We start from the raw sequence: 19,581 nt of genomic DNA, 5'->3' as shown, positions 1-19,581 counted from the left end.
CAGAGAAGCAGCACCCAGCACTTCAACCAATTAGAAGAAATGTGAGCAGCTGTCACATAAGCCTGGTGACCGACCGATGAAGCCAAATTAATTGAAAACATCCTGCCACTGCAAAGCACGTTTAAAAATTGGTAACATTTGAATCTACCTAGGATTCAGCATTTTCTTGATATTATATTACCAAAACTAAGTACAGAAACAAAGAGAGGTTTATGCCAAGGTAAGCATGCAGGGATCATCCACATGTTTCAATTAAAAAAAAATTTTTTAATGTTTATTTATTTTGACAGAGAGAGAGAGACAGAGCATGAGCAGGGGAGGGGCAGAGAGAGAGGGAGACACAGAATCTGAAGCAGGCTCCAGGCTCTGACCTGTCAGCACAGAGCCTGACGTGGGGCCCGAACTCACAGACCGCGAGATCATGACCTAAGCCAAAGTCAGACGCTCAACCAACTGAGCCACCCAGGCGCCCCTACATGTTTCAATTTTAATATGTGCTTCAGAACAGCTCATTTTTCTAACTGAATTTATTAGGAAACATTCTAATTTGAGTCAATTAATTTATATTCATTCTGCTTTATTTACCGGGGTTGTGCATAAGATTTAATTTGCAAAAAGGTTTCCACCGGGGCGGGGGGGGTTGGGGGGAAGCCTGAGGAACCACGTACTACAGCCCAATGCCTACCCAGTTGCTGCCACGCAAGTGATCAGATAATACCAATTCAGATGATAAAACAATAGTTTCAAGCTAGGGTAATAACAGAAGACTTCGGTAAAGAGGTTAAGAGAGGCAAAATAATTGCAACTGACTCAATATGAAAATACTATCTATCATAAAAATGTAAAGCCCATTGTCCCATATCAAGAGTTTGTACTAAGATGTATTAAAAAAATATTCTGATAAAAGTAAATGAGATCCGATTTTCATAGCTGCTTGAGGAACACTACTAATATTGGGAGGTGCTACCAAACAGTAAGAGATGTTCCTATTATTGTTTCCTTTTGGAATTCTTAAAGATTCTTCCATTAACCATCTAGAGGAAGCAAATGTTTTGAAATAAAACTCTGAAAAGGAGGTATACAGAATGAAGGTTCTGAAATCAAAGCTTGTCTATGAATATGCCTCAGATTAAAACAAAACCTTTCGGGGCGCCTGGGTGGCTCAGTCGGTTAAGCGGCTGACTTCGGCTCAGATCATGATCTCGCCATCCGTGAGTTCGAGCCCCGTGTCAGGCTCTGTGCTGACAGCTCAGAGCCTGGAGCCTGTTTCAGATTCTGTGTCTCCCTCTCTCTGACCCTCCCTGTTCATACTCTGTCTCTTCCTGTCTCAAAAATAAATAAAACGTTAAAAAATTTTTTTTTTAAAAAAACAAAACCTTTATTAGATAAGCTATCTTAAAGATTTAATGTTTAATAAGAATAGAACCCAAGTTCTACAGTGTTTAGAATTTAATACTTTTAATCTAATACAAATCTTTATAAAGACCAATTTTATTTATTTATATCTTTCAAATACTCCCCTTTTTTCATACCCACCCTTTTCACAAAAGCTCATTTAAAAGAATTTGAGGAGGAAAAGGTAGTACTAAACTTAATAAAGACTATGCCATAAAATCAGATAACCACTCATTTGCCTGTGATCAAGAGTCTCAGTACTTACGAACGTCCTGTGAAGCCATTTTTAAAAAACAGGCATGGAAATGAAACTTTAAAGTGTCAGATATTCATATTTAAACTTAAGTGCTTTCCTTGTTTTCCTGCTCTGGAAAGGGAAGAGCAAAATGAAGTAGGGCTTATTTCTTGGCTGAACATGCTAATAATGTCTCTAGTGAAATACTCCCCCCTTGTGGACTTCCCGGATATTGCTACCAGGAGCTGCTGGAGGCAGAGCTCTACAGCGGCCACTCCCTTTACCTGTTTCGGTTACCCAGCACTTTTGTTGTTTATTCTCCTATTTCAAAGAGTCTTAAAAATATTTTGACTTGAAGTTCTAAAATCATAAACGTCTGTTGAAAAAAATAACTTCATATAGATGATAGACAGACAAATAGACAGTCTGGTGGCAAATGTGAATCCTTCAGTAATCAGACTTGGGTTTTTTAAAATGTAAATGTGCATAATACTCGTACCGTATTATAATATAAATTATGTTAATACAATTATTACCTGCATAAGTAATATTTTTGTTTTACATATCAAAACATACACATTAGAGAAGTTGAGTTTTTTATTTCAGATTTCAAACATCCTTAGTTAATATACTTTTTTCATGTTGGAGTTAGAAACGCACAACTTTGGAACATTTAAAATTCTTTCTCTGTTCTTTTTATTTTTATTTTATTTCCATAAAATTACTGAACATGGCATCATGAGTTTAAATGAGAAAATATTTTTAAAATCAATTTTATCCTATTTAAAGCAAATGAAAAGCTACTGAAAAGCTACCTAAAAAAATTACAGCCACCTAATGCATATAAAAATGATATAAAGGCTTAAAAAACAGAGGTACCAGCTGTTTAAGTGTCAAATATCACAACTGATTTTTTTAAGCATTCCCTACAGAACCTATTGCAGTTACTAGACACAATTAGAACTGAATAAAGCATTTATTTGGGGTTTTACATAAGTTGGTAAGAGTCCGCATTTGTTTAATAGAGCAGAAATTCAATCCTCTGGAAAATTTCCTATCTGCCCGTTGATACATAATAATATTCCCATTGATATATAATAAATAATTCTAAATACTCATTTGAAAATGAATAAAATATATCTGGAAATAAAAATAAAATTAGTATAGTTCTGTATTTGTAATTCTCTCAGATCTGCTGCCTTGCTATGTAGTTACAGATCATCTCCTGGCTTCCAGAAATAGGTCTGGGGAAGCTCCAGCAGTAGTAGCTGTGTGATCCCAAGTAACTCCCACTCTTGGCCTCCCAGAGTTAGCATTAAATTAAAAAATCCATACAAACTGCTTAATCCAACGTGGGGCATATACTGAAGACTCAAGTAATACTAACCAGTACTTTTATTAGCATATGCCCAATACATAAAAGACTCTATAAATATTTGTCAACGAATGAACCTGATCAAAATGTTTAGCATAACAAAATTGGGAGTCCAGCTAACTCATAAGGCCTTTTTAACAACACTGACAATAGCCTGTTGGTAGGAGCTGAAGTGGGAGGGGCCTGTCTAAGGGTGGGCCAATATGAAGTAATTCCAAACCATGGCATTCATAAAAGGATTATAAATGCAAGAAACCTTAGAAATGTGGTGAACTCACAGTTACAAGGAAATGACTATGAAATACATTGTTTTGATTCTGTTGTATCACCCAACAAAAGGTGGAAACTACTAGGTGCTGACTGAAATATGTAATTACCATTCGATTGCTATGTACTGAGAACTTACTATGTGCCTAACCCAGGGAACTACTAGTATAATAACAAAGGAAACATTTTACCCACATTTAGAACCAAAGATCAGGTGTCTTTATGAATAGTATTCTCTTCAAGATAAAATGTGGCTTCTCATTTACCACCTTCCCCTAATCCATACTTTGCTCGATCCAAATGTCATCATCATATTTCTTTATTCTCTCAGAAATAATCACTACTGCCTACTCCATACCAAGAACGTCTAACGTGAGGGATTCAGCAAGGTTTAAGGAAGTTACAGTCGTGGAGTTAACAGTCTAGTTCAGGAAACAAATATTAAGGAGAAATGCAAATATTTATAGAAAGGTAACTATGTTAAGTGCTATGAAGGAACATACCAGTATACATGGAACACATCTAGTAAAATCTTGGAGAATGGGGTATGCCGGTCACAAAAGGATTCTTGAGGCTGTGGCATTTAAGATGTGACCAGAAGAATAAGGTGGGGGAGGAAGGATGGGCCACAGAGAAGTGCAGGTGGAAGGGTAAAAAGCAAGAGGGAGAAAGCATGAGAATGAGCTGGAGAGCCAGGCTAGGCCTGTTCAGAACTCCAGATAAGCTTGATGCTTGTACATTGAATTTTGACCAATTATTTTTCTTTATCTGTAGAGCCCAAGTTGACACGCAATGAGCATCATTTCCATCTTATAGTACTCATAGATCAAATTGATATTACTGTACAAGCAACTCATTAGTTGCCCTCTACACCACTGACCTATCAGCCAATGCTACAGACACCACCTTTCATTCACTCTCAACCAGGGGCTTAAATGTGGGGCTTGGGGGACAAACCATGCAGCTGGCAAGTCCAAAGGAAAGAAGGTAATTTAAAAAATGATCCAAAAAGTAGGCTTCTAAGTCCAACATTTTACTAGAAAATAAAGAATAAAATCATTTTAAGAAACAAGAAATTATTACAACAGGAAAGACATACAGGGAAATTAGTCATAAATTAATGGAGATGTTTAGAGATAACCAGTTTTCTTCACTACACCGCAACAGACTGTCTACACATGTTGTTCACTTCTTAGCTTTCTCATTTTCATGGCACGCTGTTAAGTGCCATTCTCTATCATTCATTTCATCTTTACTGTGGGATCCCCACCTACTCTGCACAACTTTTCATTTACCCTAATGCTCCCACCAAGATCCACTCCCATCCCCTTCGCAACACAGGATTCTCAAAATACGCTCCCTTCGGTCAATAGGATTCCCTGACTTACGCCAAGTTACACTGATAGAGCCAAATAATAGGCACCTTAGAGCATACAGGGTACGGATACAATTTTTTCAAACCCCTGCAACGGATCTCCGTTTTACTTAGGGTAAAAGCCAAAACCTTTACAACGATCTTCCACATTCCACACCTTCCTGACCTCACCTCCCACCCCGTCGCTTTACTGAATCCTCTCGAGCCACACCAAATCCCTTGTCCTTGCTGTTGCGGAAACATTCCAGGTACTCTCTGGTCTTACAACTTTGTCCACACTGTTCCTTCTGCCCAGAAATGCTTTCCCTAGATATCTAGTTGGCCAATTCTCCTGCTTCCTTCAAGTCTTTGCTCAGCTTTTCCCTTCTCAACAAGAACTACCCTGAATAAAGTATTTACGGGATACGTATTCAGGGAAAGTGTGTTTTGAGAAAAAAGATGGAAACAAAAATTATATACATGACAGTAATTTAATAAATGTTGAATGGTGACAACATCAACACATGCAGAGAAGTCACATCATATCAAAAAGATAGAATTTCATTAAGATTCTACACTATATATAAAAAGCACCAAAAGTACCATGCATGAAACAGTGTTTGGCATAAATATTTCTAGTATCTCAAAATCAAAATTAGGAGAAATATCACCAGTACAAAGGATGTACTTTGTACTACAAAGGAGATGAGACAACTTCTTCACAAATCTAAACTATTATCCAGCTTTTCATGCTATTGAAATTCACGACTTAAATCCACATGCGACAGAAATAGACATGTGCATAATCTGGGTCACATGATGGAGGAGGGACAACAAATAATATAAAAGAAAGAGGAAGGAGGTCAGTGAAAGCTAAGGGAGGCAGGAGATAACCAGAAATGAGCAAGTTAAACTTAGGAAAATTTTGGCTGAGTATCAGGTATGAACATCATAAGATACGAGATTTTATTATGAAAAATGCGAAGTACAGAAATACCACTACCTGAATAATTTAAAGATGCTGAATTGAGCATAAAGGTATAAGTTAGATGCGTACAGTGCCTATTCAGCAAATAGCTATTCCAATGAATGGAACATGGCTACCATTCTAAGGCTCTCTCAAAACTTGTTTTAAATAATTAAGAGTATGGCATTATCCTTATCACAAAACTATTCTGACCATATCATCCTGAGTAAAAGATTGCGTGAGTAGTGTCAAAACAAAAATTTAAAACATTACCTTCATGAAACTACTTAAATTGATCTTTTAAAAACTTCTATCATTGCTTAAAATGCTTACTGAAAAACACCAGAAATAAAGTTTTATACTAACATATTTCAATGGTTGTCTAAAACGTTGTAATAAAAAGTAGACAGAAAATCTTTATCTATAGTTTTTATTTTACTCCCTTTCTTCTTCCTAAATGTATGTTAACAAAAAAAACCCTCAAATGATCTAGACAAAAGCTTTTAGCTCAACACATAATTGCAAGAAAATTACAATAATTGTACCAATTAAAATAATCTTGAATGAACAGTATGTCATCTTAATGTTCCAATGGTTTATAGAGGGATCTACTTAATTAGCTGAAATTGCTTTCTAGTGTTAGTATCAAATGTCATTTGTTAAAAGTTGAACAATTTAGAAAATAATTTAACAAAGCAATTTTACCAAACACCAAGAACCAACATTTTCTTTTTCAGCTGAATAAAGAAGCAGATGTGTCATCAAATTGCTATAAAAATAAATGAGGCTTTTTATGGATTAAAAAATAAATTTTACTACTAGCGTTAAAAATACTATTTTCTGATTGTTTTTATCAAATCAGATTTCTTTAATAAAATAAATGAATATCAATTATATACTGCTGCTTTTGTCTGCTGTAAATAAAACTTCTTATTATTCAAATGACAAGCAATGGAATCAAAGAACTCAACTATGGGTAACTAGAAATAGTCAGCTAAATTATTCTAACATATTCCAATATATGATCTTTCAATATGTTAATCAAATTGTCTTCCTATAGTTTTTCATTCCAAATCATCTTAAAGTCAATTATTAAGTCAACTCCTTAATGAAGTCTCGAAGGTTCTTACTACATTGTCTTTTTCTCTTTTCCTTAGACTAGCTACAAAATATTCTTTGTGTTTGTAGGCATATAAAACACACTTTTTTCTAAAAAAAAAAAAAAAAAAAAAAAAATCTAAAAATCCCCCTGAATCCAACCCATTAATGGATGGCAGGCCCACCTAGTGCTGAAGTCTAAAATAATGGATTAATTTAATAGCAAAACAAAGTTCTAATTATCTCATTACATCTCCAATATAGAATTGGAGATATATATTTACTTGAACAAAATATTCCCCCCACAAAAACTCACTCCAAGTTATTTTTATTATATGATGAAAAATACTCCATCAAAAACATTTCTTTGTGGGAATGCAAGCTGGTGCGGCCACTCTGGAAAACAGTATGGAGGTTCTTCAAAAAACTAAAAATAGAACTCCCCTACGACCCAGCAATTGCACTACTAGGCATTTATCCACAGGATACAGGTGTGCTGTTTCGAAGGGACACATGCACCCCCAGGTTTATAGCAGCATGATCAACAATAGCCAAAGGATGGAAAGAGCCCAAATGTCCATTGATGGATGAATGGATAAAGAAGATATGGTATATATATGCAATGGAGTATTACTCGGCAATCAAAAAGAATAAAACCTTGCCATTTGCAACTACGTGGATGGACCTGGAGGGTATTATGCTAAGTGAAATTAGTCAGAGAAAGACAAAAATCCTATGACTTCACTCACAGGAGGAGTTTAAGAGACAAAACAGATGAACCTAAGGGAAGGGAAACAAAAATAACATAAAAACAGGGAGGGGGACAAAACAGAAGAGACTCATAAATATGGAGGACAAACTGAGGGTTACAGGAGGGGTTGTGGGAGGGGGGATGGGATAAACGGGTAAGGGGCACTTATCCCTCTTCTCTTATACAAACAGTATCATGTTGTACACTCTTACACACTTTGCTATTTTCACTTACTATGTCCTAGAAATTCCTCCATGTAAATCACAGAGTTTTTCTCCATTCTTTCCCACAGTTACAAGATACCCTATCATGGTGCTTCAACCAATGTTCTTATGTAAATGTTTATTTATTTATTTTTGAGAAAAAGAGGGGGAAAAAAACACAAGCGGGGGAAGGGCAGAGAGAGAGAGGGAGACACAGAATCCAAAGCAGTCTCGAGGCTCTGGCTGTCAGCACAGAGCCCGACATGGGGCTCGAACTCACAAACCGTGAGATCACGACCTGAGCTGAAGTCGGACGCTTAACCGACTGAGCCACCGAGGGGCCCCCCCAATGTTCTTATATAAATGCACACTTAAGTTGCACAACTTCTTGTTTGTGGAGGTGTACATTCAAAGTAAATGACTGCTGGATTGAAAGTAAATATACAGGTACTTGTTCACAACCGTACCTCCGGCATCCAGAAGCAGGACCCACAAATAATAAACACTTAATATATTTTTGTTGGATTGAACCGAAAGATAAATTTCTGAGGGCTTTAAAGACCTTTTATTCATTTGCACAACCCTCGTGCTTCCGTCTCCCGGGGACCCAGACTTTAACCACTCCCTACCTCCGTCGCAGGACACGCAGAGGACCCAGTGGCTGGGGGCTTCAAGCCCGCAGCCGTTCAAATGTGAAAAGTTGATCAGTGTTTCTGTAATCCTGAGATACAGTGTACTTCTAAGCAATATACTCAACGAAAGGAAGACAAAGAGACTGACTTGAGTCCTCTTCTGTACCCAAACCAAAAACTGACATGAACTATATTTACTCTTTTACTGGGGGTGGGGTGCTGAAAAATGTAACAACTGTTTTTACGAAGGTAAAGGAAACTTGTAGAAAAAAAATAACGTATTACAGCAATGCCTGCTTAATAGATCCGTTGTCACTGCAGTAAATGAGACGATTTGTATCAACCATCTTACGTGTTAAATAGAATATTCGTATCTTGTGAAATTCTAGAAAGAAATGGAGAACACAGAAACGTAAAAACCTGAGACACTTCATCTTCCTCCTAAGATGTCAGTGCCTTACATACTCCAGACAACGCTGCAGCTGAAGAAAACACAGATGACCCTACCTTGTTGTGCGGGGCAGTACCCTTCGCACGTGGCTCTGGAGCCAGGGACCCGGCCCTACCACTCAGTGGCTGTGAGACATTCACTACGTGACTTGCCTTCTCTGGGCTTCAATTTTCTCATGTGTAAAACACGAACAATAACACTACTCCACAGACTGTGAGAATAAAAGGTGTCAAAACGCAAAGTGTTTAGAACAGTGGCGGGCACAGAAGCGCTCTGTGGACTCTGAGAGACCTGGACTGAAATACCTCTGCTACTCACAAGCTAAGCGACTTTGGGGCGTTAAACTTTCCGAACCACAATCTTCCCTGTTGAGGACGTGGAGCCGCCCAGCCACCTGAGCTTCACAGGGCGTCGCGAGCACTAAGGCTCCTGGCGGAGAACCCGGCACTTGAGGAAGGAAGGCTGGAGACACAGACACCAAAAGGAGAAAATGCTCACGATGAGCAGTCTCTCCTCCTTCCATGAGGGCCCTGTGACACAAGCAGCTCTCCTGCGGCCACAAGTTCAAACTTCCCGAAACCAAATACATGCTCCAGGAACAATACTGATTCAGACAGGCTCTAAGAACCCTGTTTCTAGTCCCTAAATGAAGGCTTATTCTTTCCTGAGACATATTTTTATTGACACACAAATCATCACCATTGCTCAAGGATAAGACGAAGTCCCAAAGGACTACCTGTCCATGCTAACTGGCGCTTTGGGTGAAAAATACACCATGTGAAAAATAAACCCCATTACATTGGGATGAGTTGTTAGTAAGAAGTTAGAGAGTTTCCAAAGTTAAATTTTAACTGTTTAACAATAACTGAGCTCATCTAGCCAACACTCATTACACATTACACGACACCTGTTACGATGCAAAACTTACGAAATAAAACAACGTTTTACTGCACAACCAAGGGAAAAACCAATCTTGTGTCTTACGGGAAGAAGATACTCTCTCAGATACCAGAGAGCAGATACGATTCCATGCCACTTCTCCACAGCCGGCAGTAATTATGTGTCACTGCCACCTACTGGAACACCTACTTGATACAGCACACGGTTTACACAACTACTTGAATTTAGTGTAAATTAAACAGCAAAAGCAGGAAGACCTCAAATCTGTACACTAACACTACAGCCATCCTCCGTAAGCCTAAAGCTAGTTATTTACCTCAGAAAACATTAAATAAAATATCTACATGAACAATGGGGATGAAAAACAAAGGAAAACTAACTGCATGCTGACAATACTTCAAGAAAAATTTTTTGTAATCTTAAAAGTTTTAATATATGAACTATACACTAAATGCTTCATTAGTGTTTCAATTATATTTAAAATAATCGTTTCAGTTATACCAAGATTTGTGAAACTGTATAGTTTCTTTCTACCACCTTGTTTCTAACAGATAGCTTACTTGAGCAGCTCTTGGAAACTCTGAAGGTATGTTCTGGTGAACAAAAAGGATTTGTGACGTCTTTCAAGAAAAAATTAATCAATTTCTTATCAGAAGTAAAAACTTCAGAAGTACTTCAAATGACTGACTATAAAGGAGCAATAAATTCCTTTATTGTTTAACGCAAAGAATGTTTTCCAGCCCGTATTCACAGTTTCAAAAACTCTCCAGACCCAAAACTGAAAATACCTGCACTAATGATTTGAAAATGGAACCTCCTTAGTATTCAATGAAGACTCTTAGAATAAAAAATAAAATGGAAACAAATAATAACATTTCACAGTTTGCATTTCATATGTATAAATACATAAAACTAATAGGACTATTAAACTTTTTTTACTGTGTAAGTTACACTGCAAAGGGAAGAATATACTCAACTACCTAAGTTATAAATTTTACATGAGATATATACCTGTGCTAATACAACTCCAAAATTATAATGGAATTAATGAGAATGGTTAGTTGAATCCAGAAGTATACATTTCATGTATATTATTTTGTATTCATTTTGCTTTATTTGCATTAATTTTTTTCTGAAAAGTCAAGTTAATCTAAGATAAAGTGAAACATAAAGAGGTCGGACAACGTACCTTTCATAGATGGTTTTCAGTGTCATTTGATCTGGAATCCCTTCAGTCTCTTCCAAATATAATATGAGCCATGAAGTTCGGTATGGCCACTGCTCAGTAAGATTGATCCAGCTAGCAAGCCTGTCCCAGTTGAAACTAATCTGATTGGCTCTCAGTAATCGCCCTTTAAAAAGTATGAAAACAGTTTTTTAAATTCATAGATGTGTAATGTTATACTAAGCAAAACATTTAGCATATTCACAAATGATTTAAATCTTTAAACACTGCAATTTAATTTACACCACAAATTTCAACCTAGTATTTATATGGCTTCTGTAATCCAAAGAGCTGTACTGGAAAACTCCTAGGGATTAAACACAATTCTGTTTAATCCTAAAGTAATTTTTGCTGTGTCATTTGCCACCAGTGCTATATACTGCTTTGACCACATACCTGTAGGCAAAATCTTTCAGAACTATGTGTCAGTCTCAACAATCAGACAACAGAACATCAATGAACCCATGATGGACCTCATCCTCTAAAGAACTGTCTAAGTTGGTAGGTATATGACATAGTGTATTAAAAGGTGATCAGTTCTATGGGGTAAATTAATAAAGCAAGGAGTGTCAAAGAAAGAAGTGTAATTTTATCTAAGACGAAAAAGGAAGGTCTCGTTGAAAAGCTGACATTTAAGCAAAGAGTTAAGACAAGACGAGAAAGCCCATGATGCATCTCTCCAAAGAAAGATCATTACAGGCAGAAGCAGAAGCCCTTAGGCAGGAGCATGCCTGACATTTTCAGGGAACGGCAAAGAGGTCTGTTAGGGATGGAACAGGAGAGTAGAAGATAAGGTCAGAGGTCGGGAAAGAGGTGGAGAGAGAGAGAGATCAAAAGGGCCTTGTAAGAAACTGTAAGGACTTAAGATTTTTATTTTCAACAAAACGGAAACATAATAGAGTTCTTAGCAGAGAAACAAGATGATTGGTTTCTATTTCAAAAGGTCACTGTGGCCGCCACATGGAGAATAGACCACAGAGGAAAAAGTAGCAGCAGGGAGATGAGTTAGGCTACTGCTACAATTAATACAGATGAGACATAATGATGCGTTGGATAAGGGTAGTATGTTACAAATGGTGAGAAGTGGTCAGATTCTGGATTCAGTATGAAAATAGAGCTAAAGGGGCGCCTGGGTGGCGCAGTCGGTTAGGCGTCCGACTTCAGCCAGGTCACGATCTCGCGGTCCGTGAGTTCGAGCCCCGCGTCAGGCTCTGGGCTGATGGCTCAGAGCCTGGAGCCTGTTTCCGATTCTGTGTCTCCCTCTCTCTCTGCCCCTCCTCCGTTCATGCTCTGTCTCTCTCTCTCTCCCAAAAATAAATAAACGTTGAAAAAAAAAATTAAAAAAAAAAAAAGAAAATAGAGCTAAAGAACATACTACAGATTGGAGGTGGTATATAGAAAAAAACATATCAAGGGTTTTTTTTGCCCAAGGAACTGGAAAAAGAGTTGGATTAACTGAGATGGGAGTCTATGGGCAGATTAAGTTTGGGGCAGATGATCAAAAGTTCAATTTTGGACATATTAAGTATCAGACGAATATAAGACACCACTAGGTATCAAGTAGGCAACTGGAAAGCAACAAGGATGAAGACATGCGTTTGAGAATCATGTGTAGATGGTATATAAACCTTTGGGACTCCATGAGATCACCAAAGGAACTGGTTTAGATTGAAAAGCAAAGAAGCAATGACTGCACCAGGGGTATTCCAAAGCTAAATGGTAAGGGAAGATGAGGTTTTTATGGCACTTATTGTTACGTGACTTTTTATATCTTTCTGTCTTCGCCAGTAAGTCAAGAATTTTACCTTGTTTGCTGCTTATCTCCATAATACCCAGGCCAATTTCTGGCATATCTAGACACTCACCATATATTTGTTAAATAAGTACATAAATATTATTGATAATACGCTAGAACATTTCCATTGTAGAACATAATCAACTTAATAAGGTTTGAGACCTCACTTAAAGGGATTTAATTACCAAAATTATTGTACACATATTAGACACACTCTCACTTGCAATTTAGTTCAGAGCATGTACCCCAACCTTAGCATAAAAGCAAATTCCAGTGTAACTATCGTTAACAGAGTGAACACTAGCCAATATTACCAAGTACTATTCAATGTCATGCCAAGAAAGAAATACATACTTACAAACTAAATTATAAGTATTTACATTTACATGTAAGCATTAACATGGTGAAGAGCAGAATTCCTTGCAAAGAATTCAGTCACAGGGCAATAATCTTCAATTTTATTGTCAATATTTTTTATTTAAAATATCACTTGGGGGCACCTGGGTGGCTCATCAGTTAGGCATCTGCCTCTTGATTTTGGCTTAGGTCATGATCTCACAGTTTGTGGGACGGAGCTCCACATCAGGCCCTGTACTGACAGCATGGAACCTGCTTGGGATTCTCTCTCCCTCTCTCTCTCTGCCCCTCTCCCACTTGCATGTGCACATGCACATACTCTCTCTCTCTCTCTCTCTCTCTCAAAATAAAGAAACATTTAAAATAAAATGTCATTTGAAAACTAAAACAATAGACACATGTAAAATCTGAATTTCAACATTTTAAATTATAATTAAGACATCCCATGTTCATGGATTGGAAGACTTAATTTTGTTAAAATAGCAACATTACCCAAAGTCATCTACAGATTCAATGCAATCACTGTCAAAACTCCAATGACTTTTTTTTTTGCAGAAATAGAAAAATCCATCCTAAAATTCATATGGAATCTCAAGAGACACTGTAGAACCAAAACAATCCTTAAAAAGAAATATGAAACTGGAGGACTCACACTTCCTTATTTCAAATCTTACTATAAAGCTACAGTAATGAAAACAATGTGGACTGGCATAAAGACAGGCATACAGACCAGTAGAATTGAATAGAAGAGCCCAGAAATAAATCCTCATATGTATGGTCAAGTGATTTTTGACAAGGGTGCCAAGACCATTAGGTGGGGAAAGGACAGTCTTTTCAATAAATGGTGCTATGAAAACATGCAAAAGAATGAAGTTGAACCCTCTACCTAACACCATATATAAAAATTAACTCAAAAGGGATCAATGTAACTTAAAACAATAAAACACTTAGAAGAAAACATAGGTCAAAAACTTCTCAACATTGGATTTGGCAGTGATTTCTTGAATATGACACCAAAGGCATGCAAACAAAAAGCAGACAAACTGATCTTCATGAAAATTTTTAAATTTTGTACGTGAAAGGACACTATCCACAGAGGAAAATACAACCCACAGAATGGAAGAAAATAATTAAAAAACACATATCTGATAAGGGATCAATAGATCAATATCTACAATATACAGAGAACTCCTAAAACTCAACAATAAAAAACCCAAACAACCCAATTCAAAATGGACAAAGGACTTGAATAAACATTTCTCTGAAGAAGATATAGGAATGGCCAACAAGCATATGCAAAAATGTTCAACATTGTTAATTAGGGAAATGCATATCCAAACGACAATGAGATACTACTTCTCATGTATTAGGATGGCTACTATCAAAAAAAAAAAAAAAAATAGAAAGAAACAAGTGCTAGCAAGGATGTAGAAAAATTGGAACCTTTGTGCACTGTTGGTGGGAATGTAAAATGGTACAGCCATGAAAACAAAATGAAGGTTCCTCAAAAAATTAAACATAGAAATACCATGTGACCCAGCAATTCTACTTCTGGGTATATATTCAAAAGAACTGAAGGCAGGGTCTCAAAAAATATTACGATATATTCATGTTCATAAGAGCATTATTCACAATAGCTAAAACATGGAAACATGGAAGCAACCTACATGTCCATCAACAGGTGAATGGATACGCCAAGATGTGGTATAGACATACAATGGAATATTATTCAGTCTTAAAAAGGACTCTACGTGCTACATGCGACAACATGGTGAACCTTAAAGGCGTTGTATTAAGTGAAATAAGCCAATCGCAAAAAGACAAATACTGTATGATTCCACATATATGAGGTACTTCAGGTAGTCAAATTCTGTAGAGACAAAGTAGAATAGTGGCCGCAAGGAGCTGGGGGAGGGAGGAAAGTGGGCAATTATATAACAGGTATAGAGTTTCAGTTTTGGAAAATGAAAACAATTACGAAGATGGATGGAGGTGATGGCTGCCCAAAAACATGAATGTATGTACCACCACCAAAGTGTACCTACAAAAATGGTCAGGACAGTAAATTGTTATATGTATTATATTTAACACAATAAAAAAGAAAATATAATTGAAAATAAAACAGAAGAGCAGCATACAAAATCTGAATGTCAACATTTAAATTATTAAGTTGATTATATTCAGTCATACAAATTAGCATAAAATTACCTTCGTACAAAGAGAAAAATTAAACCTGAGGTGAAATAAAAATTTTTTAAATCAAGTTTTAAAAATAACAGTGCACAACTGATGATTGATTTGCATTGTCAAAACTAATATAGGTTTTATTAGGTACACTCAATGCAAATGAAAGTGCTAGACAACGGTGTAAACGTATGAACACAGTACACCCTTCTGTTTCTGAAACTGAATTGCTCTGCGAATGTGTTAAAGTTTATTACCTACCAGAAGACAGGAAGAAAAGTTACCTGTCACAGAAACAATATTAAGCAATCTTCTCATAGTCTGAGGACTTATGTCACTGAACCAGTCCTCAGTAACCAGCAGTTTCGTAAGATCGAAGGACATCTGCCGAGTGATGGTCCTCTGCATCTGCCTTCTTCGGTAAGTATCCTGAAGGAGTATATCACGAGGAGAATGAACCAATACTTGTCTGAGAACTTAAGGCCTTTCGAGAAGTTAGTATATGTGTAATGATGACAACAGAAATAATCCAAAGGGGAAGCTTGTACAGTAATAATAGGCATTATTATTATTATTCTGAGGCAGAATCTTCACAGAACAGTTATAAAGTAATATCAGCAGCAACTGCATCAAATGCTGTGTGTTAGCTTCAGATGTGTTTTGATTTATGGTTGTACAGTTACAGAAAATCAAATGCCTTAAAGATTTGCAATAAGCAGAATTATGTAAAGAGAATTCAATCAAACTCTTACAGAAGTTCCATCTTACTCAGAGTTCCTGTAGGAACCCGGAAATAATAAAGCAAACAACCTTCTGTCTAGTTTTAAGGATTCAGCATTTTCATGTTGAGATAACGTTTAAACGTGTGACAACTACCTTCACATCTGCGTAAGAATTAAAGGCACCAAGGTGGGCAGAGTGGGGTAGAGAATCCCTTCTAATTCGAGGAGGAACGCGCACAACAGAAGCGAGCCTTCCTCTGAGGTCAGGAAACAAGGCAATGGTGGATGCGAGCACACGCAGCCCAGACGGCCAGACTCCCAGGAGACAAATTCAAAATGCTAAACTATACCCTCCTCTTAATTTGGTGCTATCAATTGTCATTCATGTTCATTTTGTATTCATACTTGTGTAGGGGAGAGACATGAAATCAAAACATCAAAATACCACTGAAGAAGACACATTTTTTCTGTAAAATGTCCCAAATTGTGGATTTGGATTTTTCTCTTCAGAAAAAGAAAATGGTGCCAGCGCTAGCCCAGCTCAGCCGTCCTTCAGCGGCACTAGCGCTGTAAGTTACTGCAAGCGGACATCTTCCTGTGATACTCCCTCGATCTGTACAAAAGAGGGTTCTAGAAATGGGGCAGGACAGGGAAAACAAGAGCGTTCGAGGAGAAACCCAAGGTGGCCGGGCAGGACACAAAATCACTACGTGGGTGGAAAGAAAGGGTCACACGTCACAGACCCTTGGGAAGGAGGAAGGCCAAGAGGAGGAGCACGGGGCGCTTCCTCCCGGACAGCGATGGTGGCAACAAGCACCCGGGACGGACACAGCCTGATGTGGAACGAAACCCTGGAGGAGATCATCTGGGGAGCTTTCAAATCTCACTGAGAGATCCTGATTCCGCGGGCCGGAGGTCCGGAAGGGCAGCTGGGGACAGGTTGGGAGAGGACAGGGGCTGCTGCACGCTGCACAGCTGTGATGGGCTCCAGGGTCAGGCATTTCCTCAAAAACACCTGAAGCCGAAAGGAAACTCAATAATCCAATGTATCTGCCGAGCTGAATGCACTATCTACAGAAGATAATTTAAGCAGCATCACCCTAGTTCTATTTGAACAACAGCAGCACAAGCATTTGGCTCAAAACAAATGGCATCTTACCCGTCTATTAAGGGCTGTCTTGCTACCAAGTTTAGTCATCTCTCCAAGGCTGTTTTGTGAAACTCTTCTGTCAGCATCTTCCTGTATCCCTTAAAGAATTTGTTGAGAGAGCACCATTTGTACCAAAATTCTGTTGTACGTGATATTTAAAGAGAAGTGAAATACTAACAATACTTTTCAAGGTAAAAGGCGAGTCACCACAAAAACTACATAACTACTTCAAACCTGAAGTACCTGAGGAACTTGATCTTTACCTGCAGTATCTGGGCACGGAATGTCCCCATTTGTTGTTGAAGTTACAAGAAATTTTCTTGCATTGCTCAGTCCACGACTATTAAGGAAAACGGGTAAATGAACTATATTGCGCATATAGTCGTGTCCATTTATGTTTGAGTCACGAAGCACGCTATTCAGGTTCTGGTTAATTGCTTTTATAATAATATGTGGATCACTTGCAAAAATGGCAATGAATGGGCCTTTTGAAAACAGAACTCGGACCTGTGGTAGAAGAAATGTGTATTTATGACATAAATTTCATACTATCCAAAGTAACAAAAAGTCTGTTCCAGATCTATCCTTTAGTGACTATATTTTTAAATACTAATTGTTTATTAAAATATTATTCCATATGAAAACAAATTTCATTGAAGTCTTAATGTGATTTTTTACCATGTGACAATTTCTCACCATCTGACCGTGATGAAACCTTCAAAGAAAATACTTAACCCTGTCCTATTTTAAAATATTTATGGTCTACATAAAAGGAAAGATCAACATACATGAGAAACAGTTGTGAAAACACATGAGGTGCTGGCCACACTGGCTCTCTCCGCAGTCATGCACCTCACAGAGCCACCGATGTGCCCTACTTTACCATAAACTACAAGTTCTGCGGGCTCCCTACTGTTGCCTCTGATTCTAACCGCAACTGGAGTCACACCATGGACTTTACAGCTACTCTCTTCATGGTCTCACACAGCCATTAGGCCAAAATTGTTTAAATCTGTTTGTGATGAAACACTGACTGGCTATGCTTCTACACTAAGAAAAGGCTGTTTTTACAAAAGAGAAAGTACTATTCAAATTCCATTTGAGAAATGCACGAAGTCATTCAGCTGCTACGTAGGGGACAATCGGGAGTTTGAAGATGACCACGACATACAGTATCCAGCATCTGGAGCACTTTGTCCTGCTCACAGGCATCTAGTCCGTCGATGATGACCACCAGCCTTGTCTGGTTCTGAGTGAAGCTGTCGATGGTCTTCGCCATCCTGGCCATCAATTCCACTTCACACTTAAGAACCTGCAGGAGAGAAAGGATAGAAGCACTGAAGATATGAGAAATTTAAGCACGTTTCTCGAAAACACTGATAGACACTCACCTGACGGGAAGAAAAGAGATCCCAGGTCCTCGCCGCCAGTTGTGGCTCCACTGAAACTGCAGCGAGTGCCTCACAATTCATCAAGTGACTTTACATAAATTAGAGCATTTCACTCTTACAAGGGACATGGTCACATCCACTTTAAAAGGACAAACTGGGTTGAGTGACTTGCTTGCCAAGATCACATGCTCTGAAAGTCAAAAGGCTAGGAACTGAATGCAAATCCAAAGGATTCACACTACACTTGGCTCCTGATAGCAAGTGACCTTGATGACAGGAAGGGGATACAGACATTGTACAAAGTCCCTTTTGGTTCTAAAAGTATGGTCCTATTTTATTTGTTTAATTATTTTATTAAAAAAAATTTTTTTTTAATCAGGGAACCTGGGTGGCTCAGTCGGTTGAGCGTCCAACTTCAGCTCAGGTCATGATCTCACAGTCTGTGGGTTTGAGCCCCACGTGGGGCTCTGTGCTGACAGCTCAGAGCCCGGAGCCTGTTTCAGATTCTGTGTCTCCCTCTCTCTCTGCCCCTCCCCGACTGGTGTATGCACACATTCTCCCTCAAAAATAAATAAATAAATACATACGTACGTGAATTTTTTTTTTAATTTCTTTTTGAGAGAGAGAATTCGTGCAAGCACATGAGCCAGGGAGGGGCAGAGAGAGGCAGGGGACAGAGGATCCCGAGCAGGCTCTGCGCTGACAGCACAGAGCCCAGTGTGGGGCTTGAACTCATGAACCATGAGATCGTGACCTAAGCTGAAGTCAGACACTGAACTGACTGAGCCACCCAGGCGCCCCTTTATTTTCTATGTTTTAGTGGTGCTTGCTTCCTCTACCAGGCTCTGGGGAGCCCATATCATCAGGCAGGACACTTGTTACTATTGGGCAGGTGACCTGTAGAGCAATCTCCTAACTCCTAGGAGTATCTTATAAAAGTCTATTTTATAAAAATCTGTATTGTTTTCATTTTTTCCACTTTAAATGTACATTTCCATAGGGCAAATCAGGAATAAACCTAAAAACAAGTGCACCACTGTGACCCTTAGAGAGCCCACTCCCTAAAGCCCCACCATGATGGTTAGGGGAGCACACTCACACTACAATTACCTTCTAATGACCCATGAGT

The 19,581-nt window shown here is 38.1% G+C and overlaps 1 protein-coding gene across 15 annotated transcripts in view; it reads right to left on the bottom strand.

Moving 5' to 3' along the window:
* The window catches only part of KIDINS220 (kinase D interacting substrate 220), a 101,370-nt gene that overhangs the window by 38,661 nt on the left and 43,128 nt on the right, over positions 1 to 19,581 (bottom strand). For all 15 annotated transcript variants that reach the window (XR_008289700.1, XR_008289701.1, XR_003426947.2 and 12 more), the window contains exons 18-22: positions 18,233 to 18,373; positions 17,325 to 17,568; positions 17,071 to 17,159; positions 15,474 to 15,618; positions 10,818 to 10,980 (exon numbers count right to left, since the gene is read on the bottom strand). Coding sequence is in view for 9 of the 15 variants with exons in the window: in XM_027077819.2 (XP_026933620.1) it covers positions 10,818 to 10,980; positions 15,474 to 15,618; positions 17,071 to 17,159; positions 17,325 to 17,568; positions 18,233 to 18,373 (782 nt within the window). In the remaining 6 variants the exon portion in view is untranslated. The remainder of the gene's footprint in view (positions 1 to 10,817; positions 10,981 to 15,473; positions 15,619 to 17,070; positions 17,160 to 17,324; positions 17,569 to 18,232; positions 18,374 to 19,581) is intronic.

This window comes from Acinonyx jubatus, chromosome A3, assembly GCF_027475565.1.
Source record: "Acinonyx jubatus isolate Ajub_Pintada_27869175 chromosome A3, VMU_Ajub_asm_v1.0, whole genome shotgun sequence".
NCBI lineage: Eukaryota > Metazoa > Chordata > Mammalia > Carnivora > Felidae > Acinonyx > Acinonyx jubatus.
This window is presented reverse-complemented; position numbering and strand designations above follow the sequence as displayed.